A 20,738-nucleotide genomic window follows, 5' to 3' on the forward strand; every position below is an offset into this window, starting at 1 on the left:
TGCTCAAACGCATGGTTCCAAGTTTAATGTTTTCCGAAAGAGCACCGGGACAGCACAAAGCAGCAGGCGGACGCTCCACTCACCAGCACGCCCGTAGAAACACCGTTTTGAAAGTCTGACCAGCAGAAGTCCTTCAGAGGGAAGGAGGCACGGGGCTCAGACCCGGTGGCCCGGCCCCCGGGAGGGCAGAGGGATGGGTCAAGGCCAAGGGTCACCAGGGAAGGACCGACCCTTCCCTGAGGGAAGGAAGGTTCCCGTAGGGGCTTAGGGGCCCAAGCAGGTAGGAGAGGGACCTTGGCCCTGGGCGTTAACGGAGAGAGGCAGGGAAGGGCCACCGGGCCAAAGTCAGCCACGGGCCAGAGCACCAAATCTAGGCAGCAGCCGCTTCGGGTGTTTCTACACCCTACCTCCCAGAGAGGGTTCTGACTGCAGTGCTTGAGACACGCTTCTCTCAGGGTCAGAGGGACGGTGCCCCGCGGGGAATCCGAGGCAGGCAGAGCCTTCCAGCCCCTTCCGGCTCTTTCCGGCTCTTCCCTGCTCCGGGGCCCAGAGGAAGGCCCTCCCGCGGTGTCCTAGGCTACTGGTCAAAGAGGCCTGGGGGAGAGCACTGAGCCCTCAGGGAAACAGGACTGGAGATGGTGTGCAGGGAGCTTGTATAGCAAATATTATATAACCACGACAGCTGTTACAAAAGTATGGCTCCAGTGCCTTCCATGGCTGACCCGTCTGAGAGGAGGAGCGGAAAGCCAGCGCCAGGGTGGCGGGCGTGAAGGCCCTGCCCAGGGCTTCGGGGCAGTCTGGGGCCGTGGGGGCAGAACCACACCAGATGGATGGCTCTGCCTTGGTTGTGCTGAGCAGACCCAGGGACTCCCGAGGTCCCCGGTTGTTGTCAGGAGTCTGTGGGTTCCAACAGGCAGGCTGTTGTCTCAGCCCAGAGGCTGAAGCCCAGGGCTTGGCTGCCCTGCTGAGAGCTGACATTCACTACCCCCATCCCAGCCACACACACCCCCCCTCACTGTTGTGGCTCAGACAGTCCAGCCGAACCCTCGGGGCAAGGCCGTGCCGACCCCAGGACGTGGATGTCAGTCCAGCGGTTGCCAAAGAAGGCTCATGAATGGCCGAGGAGGGTCCCACGCCCTCCGCCCCCCTCCCCCGTGGCCCGCAGCGTCCACGTCGGGTCTCCTCTAGCAGGAGGCTCACACAAGCTCAAGCTCAAACGGCCTCCCCGGGGAACCGGTGCGGCCGGTGGGAAGGCAAGAATCACAACGCCTCCCTCTTGTTTCTTTCACAAACGTTACAATTTCCTTAATTACTTCCAGCCACGGGAGGGAGCGGGGATGACTCTGGGACACCCTGCCCCGTGGCCGCGCGCGCCTGCTGGGTCGCCTGGGGATACGTGCATGGAGGGGAGCCGCCCCCCCCCCCCGCAGGTGCCCACCCGGTGAGCCCACCCGGGAGCCCCCAAGGCCTGGAAGCCGATTCCGCTTCCCTTCAGCGAGGGGCGTGGTGTGGAGGGCCGAAGCTGGGCAGTGAGGCGGGGGAGCCAGGCCTGGGGGAGGGGCGGCAGCGAGACCCGTGCCCCCCACCCCTCCCCGGGGGGGGGGGGATGGGGGGGGACGCGGGGCCAGCAGGGCTAGGGCTCCAGGGCGTGCTTGACCAGGTAGCCGCTGAAGGTGATGTACGTGTCAAACTCGTCGCTGAATATGGCGTTCTCCCGCTCGCCCTTGAAGAGACGCACCCACACCTCGTCCTGGTCCCGCAGCTCCAGCATCAGGCTCTGACTCTGCATGATGCTGCGGTCGCTCACCTGGGCGAACAGGATCACCACCTCCTCCCCGTTCTTCATGATGTGCAGGTACGTCTCCTTCTGGTTCCAGGTGTGCACGTTGAGGCTGAAGAAGTAGATGCCCGGCACGTAGCAGTAGAACTTGCCGGTGAACATGTTGAAGTGGCCGTAGAGATTCACGAACTCCGTGTCGAAGATCACCGTCTGGTAGTAGTCGTTGCTGTGGAGGGGCTTCTTCCGGCCCACCGAGAAGGCGGCGTAGTGGTTCTTGCAGCGGTCCCCGGGGGCCCCCATGGACCCTTTCTGCCCTTTGGGGCCCGTGTGGCCCCTGGCGCCCGCGGAGCCCGTTCTGCCGTATTTCCCCTGCAAGCCTCGGTCTCCTCGGTCACCCTTCTCACCTAAAAGGGACGAGAGAGCACGCGGCGTCGAGCAAAGCCGGCCCGGCCGCCACGGTTGTTCTATTTTCATCCAGAAGCCTTCATGTTTTCCCCCTCCGGAAAGTGCTGGCAAAGCAAAGGGAACATGTGGGTTTGTCCAAAAGCGGCAGGCGCTGCGGCCGGGCCCACGGCCGACTCGGAGCAAATGAACTGCAGATGTCGGGCTCGCCCGGGAGCTTCCCGGTCAGACTTTCGCAGGGCTGCGCGACGTTATCCGGACCGCGGCGGCCGCTGGCATTTCAGAAAGCGGGCTGGGGGCGGGGGGTGGGGTGCCGAGCCCCAGAACAGAGGACACAGAGGCTCGGATGCAGCCGGGGGCAGGGGGGCGGCGAGACCCCGGTCCTGCGGGCCGCTTCTTTCCAATCCGCCCTCTTGGAAAGGGGACAGAGCCTCAGATGGAATTTCCTCCTCCTCCACCTCTAGAGGTCAGCCTGCCTCTGCTCTGTGCCCTGAGGGGCGGCCCGCCTCATCCACCCTAAAGACCACCATCTTCCTGGGGTGCCTGGGTGGCTTAGGTCATGATCTCACAGGTTCATGTGAGTTCAAGCCCCGCATCGGGCTCCACGCTGACAGCACGGCACCTGCCTGGGATTCTCTCTCCGCCCCTCCTCTGCTCTGTCTCTCAAAATAAATAAACTCAATTAAAAAAAAAAAAAAAAAAAAAAAGACTACATCCTCTCCCCCTCCCTCCCGCCCCCCGCAGAACAGAGCACTCCCCACCCCCACCCGGGAGAAGGTCCCCTCGGTGGCTTGGCAGCAGCCTGACCTTTCAGGATGGTGATGTTGATCTGCGGCACCGGGATGGCCTGGTACAAGGGCGTGCCAGGGTCACAGCAGCGGAAGCATCGGGAAGCGGGCTCGTCCTCCCCCTGCCTGGGGCTGTATTTTTCATGGTTCTTTTCATCCCTAAGGGAATAAAGACGTTACCGGGGAAGCCAAGAGCTCTCTTCTCTCTCCTGCTGCCAGAGGGTCTGGTCTAACCTGCTTGCCTCCCCTCTCTCCTGGGCGTGCCAGGGCGTGCACTCGCTTTCCCTCGAGACAGGCAGCGTTGGCTCTTGGCGAAGTCTGGGACCCCTGAATGAAATTTCTGGAAGAGCCCCACCCCCCGCCTTCTGGTCACAGCAATCCTCACCAACAGCGATAACAAACACAGCAGTAATTTGCCGGCCGTGGGAGCCGAGCCCGGGCTGCTTGGAGAGCTCTGCCCCTCCGGGAGGGGTTTCAGAGGATGTGTGATGGTGCTGTGAACCCCCTCCATCAACTGTGGTTCTAGAAGATACTACATGAAGCTGACTCATTTGTAAATGAAAGGGCTCGGCCAGATCTTTACCGTTCCTTTGAGCTTTGAGCTGGAGACTCCACTCTAACATTTGCTACCCACGCTACAGGGGCGGCCGGGGCGGGGTGGCCGGGGACAGCTCCGTGCTGCCACCTCGCGGCCTCGCCCTGCGCTGCGCGGTGCTCTTTCTGGCTTCTCTGTTTGCTCCCAGGCTCTGGAGCCGAAGGTACAAATCTCAGAGGTAGTCACTCCGTCTCAAAAGGCCGGTTCCTTCTCTGCCTCCGCTCCTGCTTTTAAACCCCAGATAATCCAGGAAACGGATCTGCACACCCTAAATTCAGGCCCCACAAGTGCCAGGTGGGGACTCCCAGGTGGACCCCCGCCTCTTGCCGGCAGTCTCCATCTAGACCCCGCAAACCCCACAGAGGTGATGTGTCCCAAAGTGTCGGCCCGTCACTGCGCCCCCGGAACCTTCTCCCTCCAAGCCTTCCTCACGTTACCGTCATCGGCCACCCAGAATGGAGCTTCAGGCTCATTTGGGAGATGTCTCTGGCCTCGCCACCACATTCTGAGGACCACGGGGTCCTGAGCAGTCAGCACCCCCCACCAAGGCACCTGCAGAAGCTGGGTCCTCAGGCCTCCCCATCTCTGGGGGACCGTCACCACTCTGACCGCCCTCCTGGAATCTGCCTCCCCCCACACCTCCCATCCATCTTCTCTGCCTTCTCCAGCCTTCTTTCTGGAACCCCAGGACCCTGAAACCTCTCCATGACATCCCCAGACATCCCCACCTTCTCCGTGATAATCGTCCATGACTCCCTGTAGGATTAAGTTCAGGAGTTCCCTTCCCATTCCTACCCTCCACTACCCCAAAGCCACCTGGCGCGGCCACAACTTCCCACACACCCTCCTTCCGCACCCGGATGCCCCCCAGGTGTCCTTCAAGATGAGGTCACTCCTCTGCTCGGTCCCCCCTCCCACCGCCACCCCCAGCATTGCGGGCATACCTGTCCTACCTCACTGTTCACCACTCTGCTCCCCCATAGCCTCAGGGTTCCCGGAGGCCAGGGACTGTCATCTGTGCAGGTCCCCCCGTCCCTACCGGATGGCCAGACCAATATTAGATGGTCAATGTTCGTTGAGCGAAAAGAGAGAGGAGGAGGAGGGGGAAGTGGAGGACGAGGAAAAGGAACAGGAGGTGACAGATGTCACCGTGTGCCGCATCGCATGCAATTCCATCGTCCTGTAAAGCACACCTAAAGCCTGGGGCATCAGGTCGGCCCGAAGCTGAAACTAATGCAGAAACTCAAAGCATCGGGCTGGAACCTCACATGCGAGGAATGACAGTTTCATGAGTAACACCCTAGGCACCGGTCTCTGGGTGACCGGTGTGTCCCTACAAAATATTCCCAACGGCGCTTCTCAGAACCCTGGAAGATACTCTCAAAGGACAAGACCAGAATGGAAAGATAACCCAAGGGCTGGGGTGGGGGGCTTGGTGTACTCTTTTTTTTTTTTAATGTTTATTTATTTTTGAGAGATCGAGCACGCAGGGAAGGGGCAGAGAGAGGGGGAGACAGAATCTCAAACAGGCTCTGCGCTGTCAGCGCAGAGCCCGATGTGGGGCTTGAACCCACGAACTGTGAGATCACGACCTGAGCTGAAGTCAAGGGTCAGACGCTTAACGCGCTGAGCCACCCAGGCGCCCCTTCGGTGAACTCTTTATTTAAGGATGTGGCTGCAAAACCGAACAGACCCAATCCCTTTGGGGTTAGAACGGGGAGGGGTACAGTCCTCGGTTTCAGGTAAGGCTCACTGAAAGGGGAGATGGCTGGTCTGTCCTCAAGGATCGGCCCCCGCGAGGACCGTCCCTTGGCCTTGGCTGTTGCTCCCTCGCGTCCGGCCCCCGAACGAGCCCCCTGCGGTGCTCCGGACCCCAGGCTCAACCCGCCAAGCCCGAGCGCCCGCGTGCACACCGCCCCGGTGTCTCACCTCTCCGCGTGGTCCAGCGGCGGCTCCTCGGTCCCCTCCTGCTCCTGCAGCTCCTGTGGGCCGCGCGGCGCACGGCCCAGCACCGGGCCATAGGCGAAGGCCAGCAGCAGGCAGCTCGCCAGCCCGAGTCTCAGTCCCCGGGAGCCCATGTTCCCGCGCGCCCTGCTGGGAAAGACACACGGGCAAGGACACGGGCTGGGAGGGGGCCCTCGGAGAGGCAACCGGAGGTGTTGCCAGACCCGCAAAGCCGGGAGGGGCTTCGGCCACGGCCCCTTCCGGGAGGGCGACCGCACACGGGCCGCCGCACTCACACGCTCCGCGCACACTCATGCACGCGCCCTCGCGTCCTCTTGCACGAGACACGTGTGCACCCGTGCACTTAGTGCCCTCGTGCTTACACACGTGCGCACGTATCCTCGGTACTCTCACACTTACGTGGGCCCGTGCACTCGCGTACTCTCACACGTGCCAGCGTGCACACGTACACTCGGTACTCCCACGCGGCAGGTGCACACGAAAGCTCACACTCTTACACGTGACACACTCTTGTACATACGTGCACACGCTCTTGTGCTCACACACTTTTGCACAGTCCTAACACGTTTACTCGCGCTCACACACGCACACACCTCCGTGCATACCCACGCGCCCCGGGTACATATTCTCACACACTTGACACAGTCACACACTCTCACACACTCCCACACGCATTCAGCACACTCAGTACCTGTATATACGCACACTTTCAACACACTTGTACCCGCGGGCATGCTCACACAATTAACGTGCACACCCGCGTACTCTCCCACCGGCACACACGTGTGCACACACTCACATGCACTCACACACCGTCATGTGCGCACGTCCTCTGCCCCCGGAGCCTCAGCCAGTGGGCTCTCCGGGTGACCATTTATCAGCCCTGTTAGAACAACAAGCACACTCCCGGATGAATGGGTGTGGTCACTGCCCTGTGCCGTAGGCGTGGATGGGGAGGGAGGGAGGTTACGCATCTCACTTAGGGAGGGGGTGGGGTCCAGCCCTTGACGCCTCGGTCACTCATCAGAGCCAGCTCTGTCACATGTCTCTCATGGTGTTCTCAGGTGAACGCTCTGGACAGGTCCTCACCCAGTATTGAAAACAGTCCTTCTAGAAAGACACATCCACTGGGGGTCCCCAGTGAGCCCATTAGGGGACAGTGCTTGGGCTTAAAATAGGCAAAAAAAACCCATCCTATCCACTTCCAGCATTAGAGCCATCTCCCCCAGCTAACTTGGGGGAGCTTCTGGATGGATGGATAGACAGCTAGATGGCCTTGACTGCTGCTGGTGGGTTGGGAAACCTCCCCACTGCAGGAGTGAGTAACTGGCCAATCCCAGCCAAACTTTGTTCACCAAAACATACAATTCAACACCTCGACGGGCCTGCCAGGACACCCTGCCCAACACTTTCAGCTGCCCAGTGAGAGACAGAGGCCCAGTGACGATGAGAACCACCCTCCCCTTGAAGCCAAGTTAGGAGTGGGATCCAGGTTGTTACTGGCAGGCAAATCTCAGAAGGTCCCAGGTCTGATTTGCCTTCAGTTCCTCCTTTATGTTTAAGGAGACTTAAGTACTGAGACAGATTTCGTTTTTTGTCAGTAATTATCCACCCAGATGAACGTTCCTTTCGCTGATCATGGGAGGCCGTGGACTTCCCTCAAACACCCCGTTGCTCAGAGGCCTTGTAGCTGGTAGGTCGACTTGGGGGCTTTGTTCTTTATTCTGTGTGTTGGTGGGCTCGCTGTTATAGCTCTGCGGAGAGGGTGCTCCGTTAGCCCTCCCTGCTGGAGCCCCCGTGCCAAATAAAGACAACATGGGGGAGGCAGATGGCCAGGAACCAGAGCCCTGGGATAAAAGGCAGAGGCCAGAGGTTCTCCAGATGGATCCTTGCAGATGTAATGAGCCTCTGCGCTAGGGAGGCTGCGTCCCCAGAAACCCCCTCCTTCCTTGTCACCCACACCTCCGCCAAGTCTTCAGTTGGCTGCAGCACTCCCCACCTCATACACCGCAGTGGATTAGCTGGGCCTCCCTACCTCTAAGTTCTCTACCAACCAGCTATCCCTCCCAAGCTCCAGGACCCAGTAGAGCTTCCCAATGACCAAGAGACTGCTTGGACAAGCCCCCCACTCAGAATCTCTACTGTATGTGTTTATGTGAATTTATAAAATACATATTAAAATTATCTATCCATCTATCTATTCACCCATCAATCCATCCATCCATCCATCCATCTATCCATCTATCCATCCTTCCATCCATCCACCCATCCTTCCTTCCATCCATCCATCCATCCTTCCTTCCATCCATCCATCCTTCCATCCATCCATCCATCCTTCCTTCCATCCATCCATCCTTCCATCCATCCATCCATCCATCCATCTATCCATCCATCCATCCATCCATCCACCCATCTATCCATCCATCCATCCATCCATCCATCCATCCACCCATCTATCCATCCATCCATCTACCCATCCATCCATCCATCTATCTATCCATCCATCCATCCATCCATCCACCATTTATGCCTGACAGGTCATACATGACACCCCACTCTTCAGCTACCTTGTACAGCACCCCTCATCCTACGCCCAAGCTCCCTGCTTTGCAAACACTAACATACACACATACCACCTGGGAAACCTGGTTTAAATGCAGGTTCTGATTCAGAAGATCTGGGATAGGGCCTTGAGGGTCTGCACTTTCAAAAAGCCCAGATGCTGCCAGTGCTCCTAGTCCTCGGACCATACTTTGAATCCCAGCTTCAGCCATGCTCCCCAAACTCCTGGCATCTGTCCATCTGTACGTATCCTTCTCCCCTGGCCAAGAGTTCCCCTTCTCGTCCTTCTACTAAAAACCAGCCTTGTTGGGCCACCAGTGCACCAGCCGCAGCCCTGAGCATCCACCCCAGGCCTCATTTCAGTGCATCCTTCTAGCCCGGTGAGTTAGGGTTAGGTCTGAGAACATGTCCTCATTAGCAATTCTTACCCCGACATAGGCCTCAGAGGGACCTCCAGTGAATCCTTTAAGAAGACAATACTCATTCGTTATTACACCAACCTTACAGATGAGCAAACAGAGACGTAGAGAAGTTATTAGCCTCAGACCGCCCAATCTTTAAGCGGGGGCTGGTGGGGGGGGCACTGGTTTTGACTCAACAGGCTGTCCTCAGATCACATCATTATCCTACCTGGTCCTCCAGACCAAAGCCAAGTGCTTCCCCTTCCTCCTGACGCCTTCCCAGACCCTCAGCTGCCAAAACCTCTCCCTCCCCTTTTTAAACTTTGTTTTTCCTGTTGTCTTATTCTGCAGAGTTTTGCTTGGCCCGTAGGATTCTGCACAGCAGCCCGTGACCTCCTAGTCGTGTTCCTCTTGGACCGGCCAAGCATCCTGCAGCACCCTGAACTTGATTGCTACTCAACAAATATTTGTGAAATGGAGTTTTCTAAAGTTGTTTATTTCCCTTCTTCTGTATTTCCTCTGTTTTTCCTCGGCCCCTCAATAATTACTTTTTTTTTTTTCTGTAAATGCCAAGCTTGCATCACTTAAAAGGAAAAGAGGTTTTCCTTTCTTTAAACCTTTTTCTTCCTGAATCCAAAGTAATATATATTCATTTGGGGAAAGTCAGGAAATAACAACAAACACACATAAAAAGCTACCTTGGATTCTTTTGTCCCCAGGGTTTCTCAACCTCAGCACTACTGACATTTGGGGCTGACTCACTCTTTGTTGTGGGAGGTTGTCCTGTGCGTTTGCAGGATATTTATCAGTATCCCTGGACTCCACATACTAGATCCTATTAACACGCCCCACTCCCAGCGGTGACTGACAGCCAAAGATGTCTCTGGACTCTGCTGCGTGTCCCCTGGGAGGCAAAACTCCCCCTGCCCCCACCCCCAGCTGAGGATTAGGGCTCTGCCCCCAGTGGGAGCCCCGTTTGGCGTGTTGGCTTGTCTCTTACCAGTCTGGAAAAGGAATTTTCTGGACTTTGATCGGAAGAGGTGGGGACGAGGACGCAGCCGACCTAAGGGGGATGATATCAATGGGGACAGAGCCAGCAAAGAGTCCCAGGCGCCAGGCTGACATCGTGAGGGCAGCAGGGGCTGGTGATTCTCCTCAAGAACCTCCTCTTTGGGGCCAAAGCAAACCGTGAGTGAAATCTTTTTCCTCCTTCAAAAATATCTTCAGAACCCGGGCGCCTGGGTGGCTCAGGCGGTTAAGCGTCTGACCTCAGCTCGGGTCACGATCTCAGGGTTCGTGGGTTCGAGCCCCGCGTCGGGCTCTGTGCGGACAGCTCGGAGCCTGGAGCCCGCTTCGGATTCCGTGTCTCCCTCTCTGTCTCTGCCCCTCCCCCGCTCGTGCTCTGTCTCTCTTTCTCTCTCAAAAATAAATGAACATTAAGATGGAATAAAAAATGTCTGCGGAACCATTTTACCAAAGGCCACAGAAAAGGCAGCATCACGACACCATCATTTTCGTAACTTTTGGGCAAAAACAGTATTGCCCAACATCCAAACCAAACTTGCCTCCAAATCACTTTTAGCAGTTTCCAGTGAAATGAAGTCACCTACGAAGGGTGAGGCTCTGCCCCCAGTAGGGTGACTCAGAAGAATATACACACACACAGCAAAGGCAGGTCCGGGAGGCGGGAATTCTCCGCCAGCTGTGGACAACCCCCACCGGCCCACACGGCCCGGTCGGTCTCCAGGCTGCCTTGTGGTCAAGGCCTCTGAGGCCAGCTCCAACGTGACTCAAGTTCCCGACTTGCCCTTCTGAAACCCTGGGAAGAAATTCATCTGCCAAATCCCGCGTCAGCTCGGTGAACTCCATTTTTCTCCCGTTTCTGCCCCAGACTCTCCAGCTGGGGGTCTCCAGCTGCTCTCCCCTCGGTCCTGCCATCTGCCTTCTGCTTACCCTCCCCCAAAGGAAGAACCCCCCCCCCCAGGTAGGAGTGGGGGTGCGGAAGGGGGAAATGGGCCAACGGCAGGGTCTGGAGGAAGCCTGAGAACACGTCCTCGTTCATGATTTTCATCCGTTTGGGGCGCCCGGGTGGTTCAATGAGTGGAGTGTCTGACTCTTGATTTCAGCTCAGGTCATGATCCCAGGGTCGTGGGATCGAGCCCCGTGTCGGACTCCATGCTGAGCCTGGAACCTGCTCGAGACCCTTTCTCCCTCTCTCTCTCTGCCCCTCTCCCCAACTCAGCACTCTCTCTCTCTCTCTCTCTCTCGCTCTTTCGCTCTCTCTGCCTCCCTCTTTAAAACAATAATAGTAATTTTCACCCCCCTTCTCAGACCTTTTGTGGCCACGGGGTAAATCTTTCAAGCAGATGGAATTCATACCCACATTCAAGTTTCCTGGTATCTGTTCAAGACGGGCCCCACCCACCCCCACAGTGTCCCGCCTGCCTGTGCTCTGATGGGAAACTCGCAGAGTTTGGGCACCACATGTTTGCATTTTTGCCTCGATGCCACACCCAGCCCAGTGCCATTTGACAAAAGCATTTATGAAGTTTTCCCTCTTCCGAAACGCTCATCGGGTGACCAGCTGTTCGGGGAGGCAAGGAGCCTAGGATCTCCCTGGATTAGAGGAAGCTTAGAAGACAAGTCCCACGGCCTGTGCAGCTCAAGATTTCCTCTTGGCAGAAGGCATCACACGGGCCTGGCTTACTGAGTGCCCACGATTTGCCCAGCCTCGCGTCGGAACTCAGGAGAAACAGACTCCACCACCAGGGAGGTTTCCTCCCTGACCTCGAGAAGATTACGGTCCAGCGAAGGAGACGGACGGACGGACGTGTACCGTATAGCTCGGGACGGGACAGAAATTGTCGAATCAAAATGGTGAGCGGGTAACATCCCGGGCCTGTGCGGTCCGCTATGACTGCCGCTGGCCACGGCTGGCTATCTCATTTTAAACTAACTGACTAAGATTCAAAACTTCAGTGCCTCTCACACACTAGCCACGTTCCACGCCCTCCGCAGCAACACGGCTTTGGTAGTTACCACGCTGGCCACAGCACAGAACAGAGCATTCCGATCGTGGCAGAAAGCGCTGTCGGACAAAACGCAACCAGCGGGGGGAGGAAGCGGGACTAAGAACAAGCAGCCGGCCGGAAATCTGGGAGTCATTTGGGCTCCTTCCTCTCATGCACCCGCCGCGTCGAATCAGTCACCGACCGCCTTGAATGTCTCCTGAAGGTCTCTTCTCCGTTCTACCATTTGCCTCGCTGTGATGCCTTCCAGGAGCTCTGGCTGCATCCCAGACCTCGATACCCCCAAGACAAGTAACTTTGCCTGGCTTTTCTAGGGCCTGGACATCACCCCGAAATTTTACACGCAGCTCCCGAGGAAGCTTGGCATGAGAGGAGGACTGTCTCCCACACCTGATGGCGTCTAGGCCAAGAACGCAATTCGGCGTGGTGGGCAATCACTCCTTGCTTCAACGTGGCACCCGACATCCCTCCCCTATCTGCTTCTGTTGCCTCCCTCTCCCCGGCATCCTGCCAGCCGGAAAGGGAGCCCCGAGGCTGCCCCTCTCCGCTTGGACATCTTTCTCCCACTGAGGAGATCCGAGCTCTCCAGCAGGACCTCTCCTCGATGTCGATCCTGGGGTGCCCAGGAAGGAGAAAGCGCCATGTTGGGGCATCCCTCCGGCCCTGATGACCGTCAGGGTTTTCTCACACATGACATCTGCTTTCCTGCCCCAGACACCACGCATCACACTGATTTTCCACTTATGGAACTCCTCTGGTGACGGGAAGGAGGGAGGCAGACTGACTTCCAGTTGATGAATGACGTTTGCTCACCAACTCCAGAAGCCCATTTAATATCGAATTTCCCCTTCTATAATCGGGCAGCCCAGTGGGTCTCAGGCCCTCTCCCGCTTCCCCCCCACCAAGCCCTGAAAAGGAAGCAGCAGTGGGCAGGATAAGGACCCCCGTACTGAAGGAACCTGGGTCAGTAAGGGTGGGGTCCCGGCATCCACGCCACTCGCTGAATCTCACCCTTTCCCCTTCTCCAAGAAGCTGCTCTCTGGCTTAGAGAAGAAGGATTTATTTTCTAAGGTTTGGGGGTTTATTTGGTGACCTTCAAACACATGGCCAGGGACAGAGATGGGGTTTTTCTAGTTAATAAGCAAGGGCTTCCTTTTCCCTGCCCAGCAGAGAGGCCTGGCTTGGGACAAAACTGAAAAGAACAGAAGACAAGAATCACCTCCCCCGACCCCCACCCCATCTGCTGGCCGCCTGACTGGCTCGGTCTCAAGAGCGTGTGACTCTTGATCTCGGGATCATGAGTTCGAGCCCCTCGTTGGGTGTAGAGGTTACTTAAATGAATGGATAAACACTTTATATTAAAAAAGGAAAAAGAATCCCTCCCCCCATTCCTAACACGTCTCCATCGCTCCTGGGGCAGCTGGGCCTCGGGAAGGAAAGGCTCACCCGGATGGAGAGGGGACACCGTGTTGTGCCCAGGCCCTGAAAACAGTGAGACCACGTGGGCTGCCGGCGTCGGGCCTCCGGGGGCACCTGGCCAGCCCAGCCTCCACAGCTCCGAGTCTGTCCCGGTGCAAACAAAGACCTCCTTGACTAGAGCACTGTCCTTAGATCACCTCCCAGCTGCGAGGCCTTGGGCTGCAGGCCTGCCCCTGCTTTGAGAGCTGCGTGACAGAGAAGGGCCACTGACAGCTCGTGCCCCGCCGTGAGCCCGCTCTGCAGGTGGCCTGGCCCAGGGCCCATGTTCCCACAGCAGGGACGCCCTCTGGGAGGAGAGAACCTGGGAGTTCCAAGGCCTCTGTCCCACCACACCCGCCTCTTTACAAGCGGCTCTAACGTCTGGTTCTTCTGGGGCCTGGACATCAATCGCCCCAACATCTCGCAGATGCCTCCCGAGGAAGCTTGTCATAAGAGAGAACGTGGTCCCACACCTAAGGGCTTCTAGGCCAAGAACAGAATTTAGCTCAGCATGCAATCTGCAGTCAGGACAGGGCTGGCCACCTCTTCTGTCCCTGTTCTGGCCCAGCCTGCCTCCCAGCGTTCATCCTTCATGGGCGCGCCCGCAGAGACAGGTGTCTATGGGGGCTGTGGCCTGGGCAGTCAGCCCCTCCCCCTCCAGACCCGCTGTCACTTTCTACAGTGACAGCTCCCCGAGATCCTCGTCTGCACTCCGGCCTGGCCTGAGGGCTTTTGTCCCACGTCCTCCGGAGCAGTAGCCACTAGCCAAGGGGGCCAGTCAAATTTGTTAAAATGAAGCGAAATGGAGAATTCGGTTCTCATCCACAGCAGGTGATGTTAAGCGACCAGCCTCTCAGATGGCACACCTGGGACAACATCTCCACGATGGCAGAAAGTTCTACAGGACAGCCTGGGTTATCAGTCTTCTGAGCACCTGCTGTCCGCTCTGCCATAGACCCTCGAACCCCTGAATTAACTCCGCTCCTGTCCCCACCTGCTTCTCCTGCTTCTCCTGCAGCTACAGCGGCCGCCCACACAAGGGCGCCAGGCCGGAAATCTGGGGGCCACTCAGACCCCACCTCTCATGCACCTGTCACCTCTCATCCACCACCCAGCTTCCCCAGGGCCTCCGGTCCCCTCCTCGCTGGCCGGCCACCGCTTCCTTCCCAGCTCTCCACTGCCCCGTCTCCCCTCTGTCTCCCCTCTGTCTTCCAACCTGCTCACCAGAGAGGCACCTTGCAGAATTGCCAATCTGAGTCCCGCCCTGGGTGGAAAAGGCTTCCCACGAAGTAAGGAAAGCGGGTAAACCCTGGGCGCCACCACCTGGCTCCTGCCTCGCCTCTGGCCAACCTGCCGCCCCCCTGCTCCCATCTGGAGCCGCTCACAGACCCAACACAAGCCACAGGCTCTCCTCTGTCGGTCCCTTCCCCGCCACCCTCTCCATCGTGTGTTCTTCAGAGCCCCGCCTGGGGGCACTCCTCCAGGAAGGTGCTCCCCCAGCCTCCCGTAGGGTCTACACCCCCCGCCCCCAGACAAGGAGCCCCTCCAAGGCAGCTGTGTCTCCCCTCCTCGAGTCCCCAGTATCTGGTGTCTGATGTGCGACACAGAACTCCACGCTCAACCTTTCCGCAGAGCCAACATGCAACCAGGACTCTAGGATCCCACACTTCTTGCTAGGGCCTCAAGCCAAGGTGTTCAAATCTCTCTCTAGCTCAAGGTGGGGCTGTCTGGGGAGAGAGGAGGGAAGGGGGGAAGAGTGACCCAGGGTGCCCCATAGAGTGCCATCGCAAGGCTGAATCCTGGTGTGGCCATCTCCAGCCACCTTACCCTCCGAGGCTCCTCTTATCTGCGCTCAGAAAAATCTCCTGCTTCACAAAGGGCTACATCCCCAGCTTCCTTTAGCCAAGGTTCCAAGCTCCAGGGGACGCGTGCTTCGAGTGAAGGCAGGTAAATAAATAAATAAAGCGGGGAGGGGCGAGCGCAGCCAGCCGCACCAATTAGCAACCTCTGTAAACAGATGACTGTTTGCAGACGTGGAAAGACGTTCATGATGAGTGAAGGTCGGGTTGGAAACACACACACATCAGTGCCCGTCTGTGTGCTCAGCCGCCGAGATCTGAAGGCCACCCACCTGGCTGTTCACAGCAATTATCCCTGGGTGATGAAAATAGGGATGTTTGCCATTTTCTTACTTTGGCTTCTCCGATTTCTTTCCCCTGCCATAGCTTTTCACACGAAGTACACGTTATTTTCCACTTAGAACAATGACAAATCAATAAGCCCCACCCTGGGGACGAAGAGAGCATTTTGTGTCTTCCGGGGGGGGGGGGGGGAGGCGGGGGGAGGGGAGGGGACGCGATCGAGAAGGAGAATGAAGGAGGGGCTTGGGGACAGTGCTGTGGCAAATCTGTGCCTCATCAAAGTGGGGACCGCGTGGAGTAGAAACTGCCCCGGACTCCCGCCTCGAGTTCCTGCACCAGCGTTTATTAAGCGTCTGCTGTGTACCGGGCCGAGGGCTGGATTCCAGGGAAACCGCGCACCAAGGAGACACAGCCTACCCGGCCCCCTCCCGGGGAGCAGACCCCCTGGAGTTGCCATGGCTACAGGTTGGGCCAGGGAGGGCCATCGGACTCGGGCTAGAGTCAGGCCTGGTAGAGAGATCACGTTTCCCAGGAGGGAGTTCGTGTTCCGTCCCAGGCACACCTCTCTCTGCTGGCACCTGCTCCCGAAGGAAGCTGCCCGAGGCCATGAAACCAAAGGCAACGATGCCAGACCCTTGAGACCATCTTTAGGGATTCTGGGCAATGGCCAGAGAGCTAACGGGCCCCCTGGGAGCAGCCTCAGCATTTATCAGAGATTCCTTCTAACGAAGCCCTACTACCATCAACTCAGCAAGCACCTACTACGTGCCGGGCTCCGGACACCGTGCTTTCTGGACGCCATTGAACCTGACCCCTCCAATGCGCCTGAATGGTGAGCAAGTGGGCGGGGAGGGAAGGAGTGCCCGCCCCGGGCCCCACAGCGGGGAGGTGCTGGTGCTCAGGTGTGTGTGACAGCACAGTGCCTTTTCCACTTCACCTCCGGGGGCCTTTGGAAAGAGGCCGGGTAGGCGGCCCATCCTGCCACACCACACCACACCCGCTTGGCTCACTTGGTCAGAGCGGCAGCAGGGGCGGTGGCATCGGCTCTGAGGGGTCTCTGCACCAGCCGAGCCCTTGCATTCATTCATTCATTCATTCAGCAGGTTCTTGAGCGCCTATTCTGTGACAGGCGTGGCACGAGGCGCGGGGCGGGGGGTGTGGCAACCGTCTCCACCGAGGCCGTGCGCTGAGATCCCGCTGGCACCAGGCTGCCGGCATCTTAAAACCCACCACTGAGTTTAATCCCTTTGGATTTAGGCACAGGATCCCCAGGAACCACCCCGCCCCATACCTCAAAATGTAAGAGGCGTGGGAGGTGTGGCCCGTTGAACGTGCGTTTTTAGAGCATCGCTCTTGCAGGGCGGAGAGAACAGTCCATTGGTGAGCTCCGAAAGGGAGAGAGAGAGGGGAGACCACGCGGTGGAGGGATGGCAAATGGTTTCATCGGGCCCCCGGTGCTCTCTGAGGGACAGAGGCCGACCGGAGGGCTGGACTGCAGAGGAACCTGAGGCCAAGTGCAGCCAGCAGGAACCAGTGGTATGACCAGTTGCCGTTGCGGTGGGAGCAGCCTGGGTGACCTGTGTCTGCCCATCCTTCGGGGTGCTGCTGGGGATCGGGCTCGCGGGGAGCCCTAGTGGAGGCTCCTGCAGAGAAAGGCCTGGAAGCAAGAGAGTGCAGGAGCAGAGGGTGGAACAGAAAGGTGGGCGTCAGGCTCCAGCCCACCTCCCCAGATGCCGGGGTCCCCAGGAACCGTGGGTCTTGCTGTCATAGCCCTGGCTCTGCGGGGAGGGGGGGTGCCCTCAATGCCAGAGGAATTGAAGGGCCCCATGGCCACCCCGAAAGCCACCAGGACCTACTCGTCTCTCTCCGGAATCCGCTTTCAGACTCCTCCCAAGGGGAAAGGGCCCAAGTGCCTCTGAACACACCCCATTCCCCAACTCTACAGCCCAGCCCCAGAAACCTGCAGGGCAAAGTTGCCGGGCCCAGCCCGCTTCCGGCCTGCACCCGCCTGCAAATCCACCAGGGCTGGCAGCTGGCCCAGGAGAGGTCCTTTTCCCTCCCTGGTCCCCAGGGCAGAGGGCGGCTGGTAACCAGATGTCCCCATTTGGGGTGGGGGTGCAACTCAAGGCAAAAGGTTTAGGGCGCTCCCCATGCGTGGCTCTACCAGCGGCCAGCAGGAGCCTCCGACCAAGCCTGGGGCACCTTGACTCCCGCACTCCTCCAGCCCCCGCCCTGCCTGCCCCCGCCCGTCTGCCTCCTTTCCCGTCCTCCCTTCCCATCCTGCCTCCCTGCCCACAATCTCCAACTCTGCTCCGTCTTGTTTCAAGGAAAATTCCTACAGGAGCCAGGGAGATGGTCAGACACTGAGGCCCAGCCTGGCCCACAGCCATCCTGACAGCCATCCCGGACAGGGCAGGACGCCCCGCAGGAGGCCTGCGCCAGTCCCGTCCGGAGCCGGACAAGGGGTCGACTGCAGGGGCCTCCAGGGCAGGCCGGAGACACCCTGGTGGGCAGTAAGGGGGGCCTCCGCACCTCCGCCCACACCCATTCCACTTTGAGCCCAGTCCTAGAAAGCAAGCGTGGGCAAGAATGAGTGACTAGAGGGGATGCCGGGAGCTCACGTCTCCCGCTCACAGCCCCGAGTCCCTCCCCGCGAGGCTGAAGGACAAGGGTCCGAGGACCCAGGCTGCCACAGCAGAACTCCCCCCAGCAGGGCCCCGAGCACCCCAAACCCCAGGCTCGCTGGGCTGCCTTGAGGGAGTGGACAGAAGCGCCTTGCGCACACTTCGATGGTCCTTTTCCACTCTGCCTTCCAGGGGGGCGGCCGGTTCCTTGCACCGTGTGGGGGCTCAGGGAGACGCCCTCGTTCCTGTCCAGGGAGCTGCCTTAGTCTCCCTCGACTTTAAGAGAAGGCGGATTTCAGCAGGTAAAGACAGGAAAAGAAATTAATAACCCTAGGCCCACGGAGTTGTCACATCACCAAGAAGGAGTGCCCGGGGGTGGGGTGGGGGGAGGTATCACCTCCACCTAAATATCTGGCCTCTCGGGGCAGGGAGGTGAGGCTGCTTCTAAACACCCATTTTCCTCTCCAGTGGATCCACAGACAGGGCTGCCTTAGGCAGTGAGTGCAGGAGGACCTCTCCATTCTTCCTTTCCTCTGTGAGCTGTCACCGCCACCCTGCCCCGGGGCCCTCAGCCACCCCCAGCGCCAGGAGCAGGGTCCCACACAAGGGGCTAGCCCCTGAAGACATAAACCCGATGGCAAGCTTCTGTCCGGTGAGGACACCCAGCAGCACGACTGTATCTACAAAATTCTTTTCATCTTTGTTTTGATGGGTGAAGTTCAGTGCCAGAATATTTGGTTTATGAGTCATGCTAATTATAGCTGGGGGTGGGGAGGGCCCAAGGCACCAGGAAGAACAACAGAAAGCACGTTCTGAAAGATTATGCTGGGTTGCCCTGGATAGGAAGGTTTACAGCCCGGGAATGAAGAGGGGAGACGTCTGTGCACCTTTCTGGGATCAGGTCAGCTTCTCACTGTCCACCTGTGAGGGTGCCTCTCGCTGGCTGGCTGCACCTGTCCCGGGCAGGCAGAGGCCTCCTCTGGCCGGCTGGAGCCCCACCAAAGATCCCCCCTGCACCCTTGTTTCTCTGTCTCCTTGACCTGCTGCTCACTGGGAACACCAGAGGCTGGAGAAGGGAGAAGGGGGAGGGAGAGAACCAGAGGAGACGGCAGCATTCCTGGGAAACAGAACCTGGCTGTCGTCCTGCCCCTGGGCGCTTTCTCCGTGGACAGCTGGGAAATGGATTTTTGCAGACTTGAGAAGCTCAGGTCCCAGCCTCAGTTTGGAGAGCTGTGCATCCTTGAGCAAGTTACATGCCCTCTCTGGGCACAGAGATGCTGGTCCTCCAACGGGTCCTCTATCTACTGTCTGTGAGCAAGTCACGAGCCTCTCTGAGCTCTTCAGGGGTGAGAGTGACGTTGATGGAGTCATCGAGAATCCACGTTTGCTCAGCGCCTGCCATGTGGGACACACACACACGCGCGTGCACACACATGCACACGCACACACGTGGACCCATGGCCGCCGTTATTTTTATTGCCAACTATTGTAACAGGTTACCCTAAGCTCCTCTCAGCTCTCAGGTCAAGGGAGGGGGAGGAAGGCAGGACAGGAGAACTCAACCCTCTGCCCCCCATCTCCCCTTCCTCTGAATTTCTTCCCTCCTCCTGTTGCTGGGAACACTGGGCAGACTTCCCCTTGCAGCAAACACAACAGTCAAATGCATCGAGTTGTGACCTTGCATGTGGGGCCGGCTGCGTGCTTTCCTACCCTATAAAAAGCAAAGGCCCGCAGCCTTCGAGGACCTCACATCCTCCCCCAGGGACCTGGGGTGTCGCTCATGGTTGAGAAAACTCAGTTTCCCAGGACACTCCTCATTTTCAAAGCTCAGAAAGAAGGATCTCCAGTGTGCCAAACTGCCCCCATTCCTGGAAATGAAGTGACATGGAAGGGACAGACGAGTCGCAGAGGGAGGCCGCTTCCTCCAATGGACCGGGAGGGACCCGGAGGGCCCGTGTGCACCGCCAGAGGACACGGGGCTGCCCAGGAGTCGGCACACTGGGAGCCAGGCTATCATGATGGGGGTGCCCAGGACAGGTGGGGGCCACACCTGTCCCCATGGAGCGCCTAGAAGAACAGGGCGGTGCATGCTGGCTCGACCCAGAGAGGTGTTTGAGGTCCAGAGACTCAAAGACAGCTGGGTGACTCGGCCCCAGGCCAGGCATGGTTCTCAGTGGTGCAGGCAGCCCAGGAGCGTCCCCAGGGAGAGGGACATTATTCTCCCCTGTTCAGACTGATTCTCCTCCAGGAGCACCAAGACCATCAGATGCCGGGGCCAAAGTCAGCGTTTCCTGTTCTGTGTGGGGTCCAAACTGGCCACCGCAGGGCAAACCTGTCTCTCAGGTGACCCAGGCAATGTCGGGGCGGGGCCCCCCTCGGGACAGCGGGGACTCGGGTGCCACTCCTTTTCCTCTCACACCTCGAGAAGTGTGAAGCAAGATTATCAGCCCACAAACACGAGGGGAGGCACAGTCATCCCCGACGCCATCCAGCTGCCACAGAGCCCCTGCTCCCTCGTCACAAGGGGAGACAGCGACCCGGAGCCACGGAACAGGAGCGGAGCGGCCCCCGTGGCATCCCGCCCGCCAGAGCCGCCACCTACCTCCGGCCAGCGTCCTGGGGCGGCCTCTCAGGCTTAGAGCATCTCCCAGCAGCGTCGTAGCCTCCTCCCAGCCAGGTCGGAGGGGGCAGAACAGCCTGGTCAGCGGAGAGAGCGAGAAGGAAGGAAAAAGTCCTCCGGGAAGAAGGTGCAGAATCGGGGCGCGGGGGGGGGGGGGGGCGCGGGGGCAGCCACCCGCCGGTCCCTGCCTTCCCGGCACCTTGACCTCCTCTGTTCCAAGGTCTCTCTGGCCAGAAGCGGAAGCGCGGTTTCTCGAAAGTAAAGGAAGAGCTGAAGAGAGCGGGACAGACTCGTAAAGAGCAAACCCCAGCCAGATGTGAGCGGGGCCGCGGAGCCTCCAACGCTCCCAGTGCGTATTATCCAAACAGCAGCC

General features: G+C 58.7%; 1 protein-coding gene across 3 annotated transcripts; it reads right to left on the minus strand.

The window, feature by feature from the left end:
• On the minus strand, window positions 1–20,738 carry C1QTNF1 (C1q and TNF related 1). Of its 3 annotated transcripts, none has more exons than XM_058704805.1 (5): window positions 20,565–20,738; window positions 20,348–20,442; window positions 5,495–5,656; window positions 2,990–3,129; window positions 1–2,184 (listed from the first exon to the last, which is right to left on the minus strand). In XM_058704805.1, exons 3-5 carry the CDS (start codon window positions 5,641–5,643, stop codon window positions 1,634–1,636), a joined length of 840 nt encoding a protein of 279 aa, XP_058560788.1. In that variant the 5' UTR covers window positions 5,644–5,656; window positions 20,348–20,442; window positions 20,565–20,738; the 3' UTR covers window positions 1–1,633. The 3 variants fall into 3 exon arrangements, with proteins under 3 accessions (XP_058560788.1, XP_058560787.1, XP_058560786.1); XM_058704804.1 differs by having other exon boundaries at window positions 5,495–5,659; XM_058704803.1 differs by lacking the exons at window positions 20,348–20,442; window positions 20,565–20,738 and adding an exon at window positions 9,494–9,859 and having other exon boundaries at window positions 5,495–5,659.

This window comes from Neofelis nebulosa, chromosome 16, assembly GCF_028018385.1.
Source record: "Neofelis nebulosa isolate mNeoNeb1 chromosome 16, mNeoNeb1.pri, whole genome shotgun sequence".
Taxonomy (NCBI): Eukaryota; Metazoa; Chordata; class Mammalia; order Carnivora; family Felidae; genus Neofelis; species Neofelis nebulosa.

Excerpts from the sequence above, each read along its gene's own strand:
- C1QTNF1 (XM_058704803.1), bottom strand. The coding sequence starts at position 9,618 with ATGTCAGCCTGGCGCCTGGGACTCTTTGCTGGCTCTGTCCCCATTGAT. Across the intron at positions 3,130-5,494 it reads CCGCTGGACCACGCGGAGAG|GGATGAAAAGAACCATGAAA; the intron begins GTGAGACACCGG and ends TTATTCCCTTAG. Across the intron at positions 2,185-2,989 it reads CAACATCACCATCCTGAAAG|GTGAGAAGGGTGACCGAGGA; the intron begins GTCAGGCTGCTG and ends CGTCCCTTTTAG.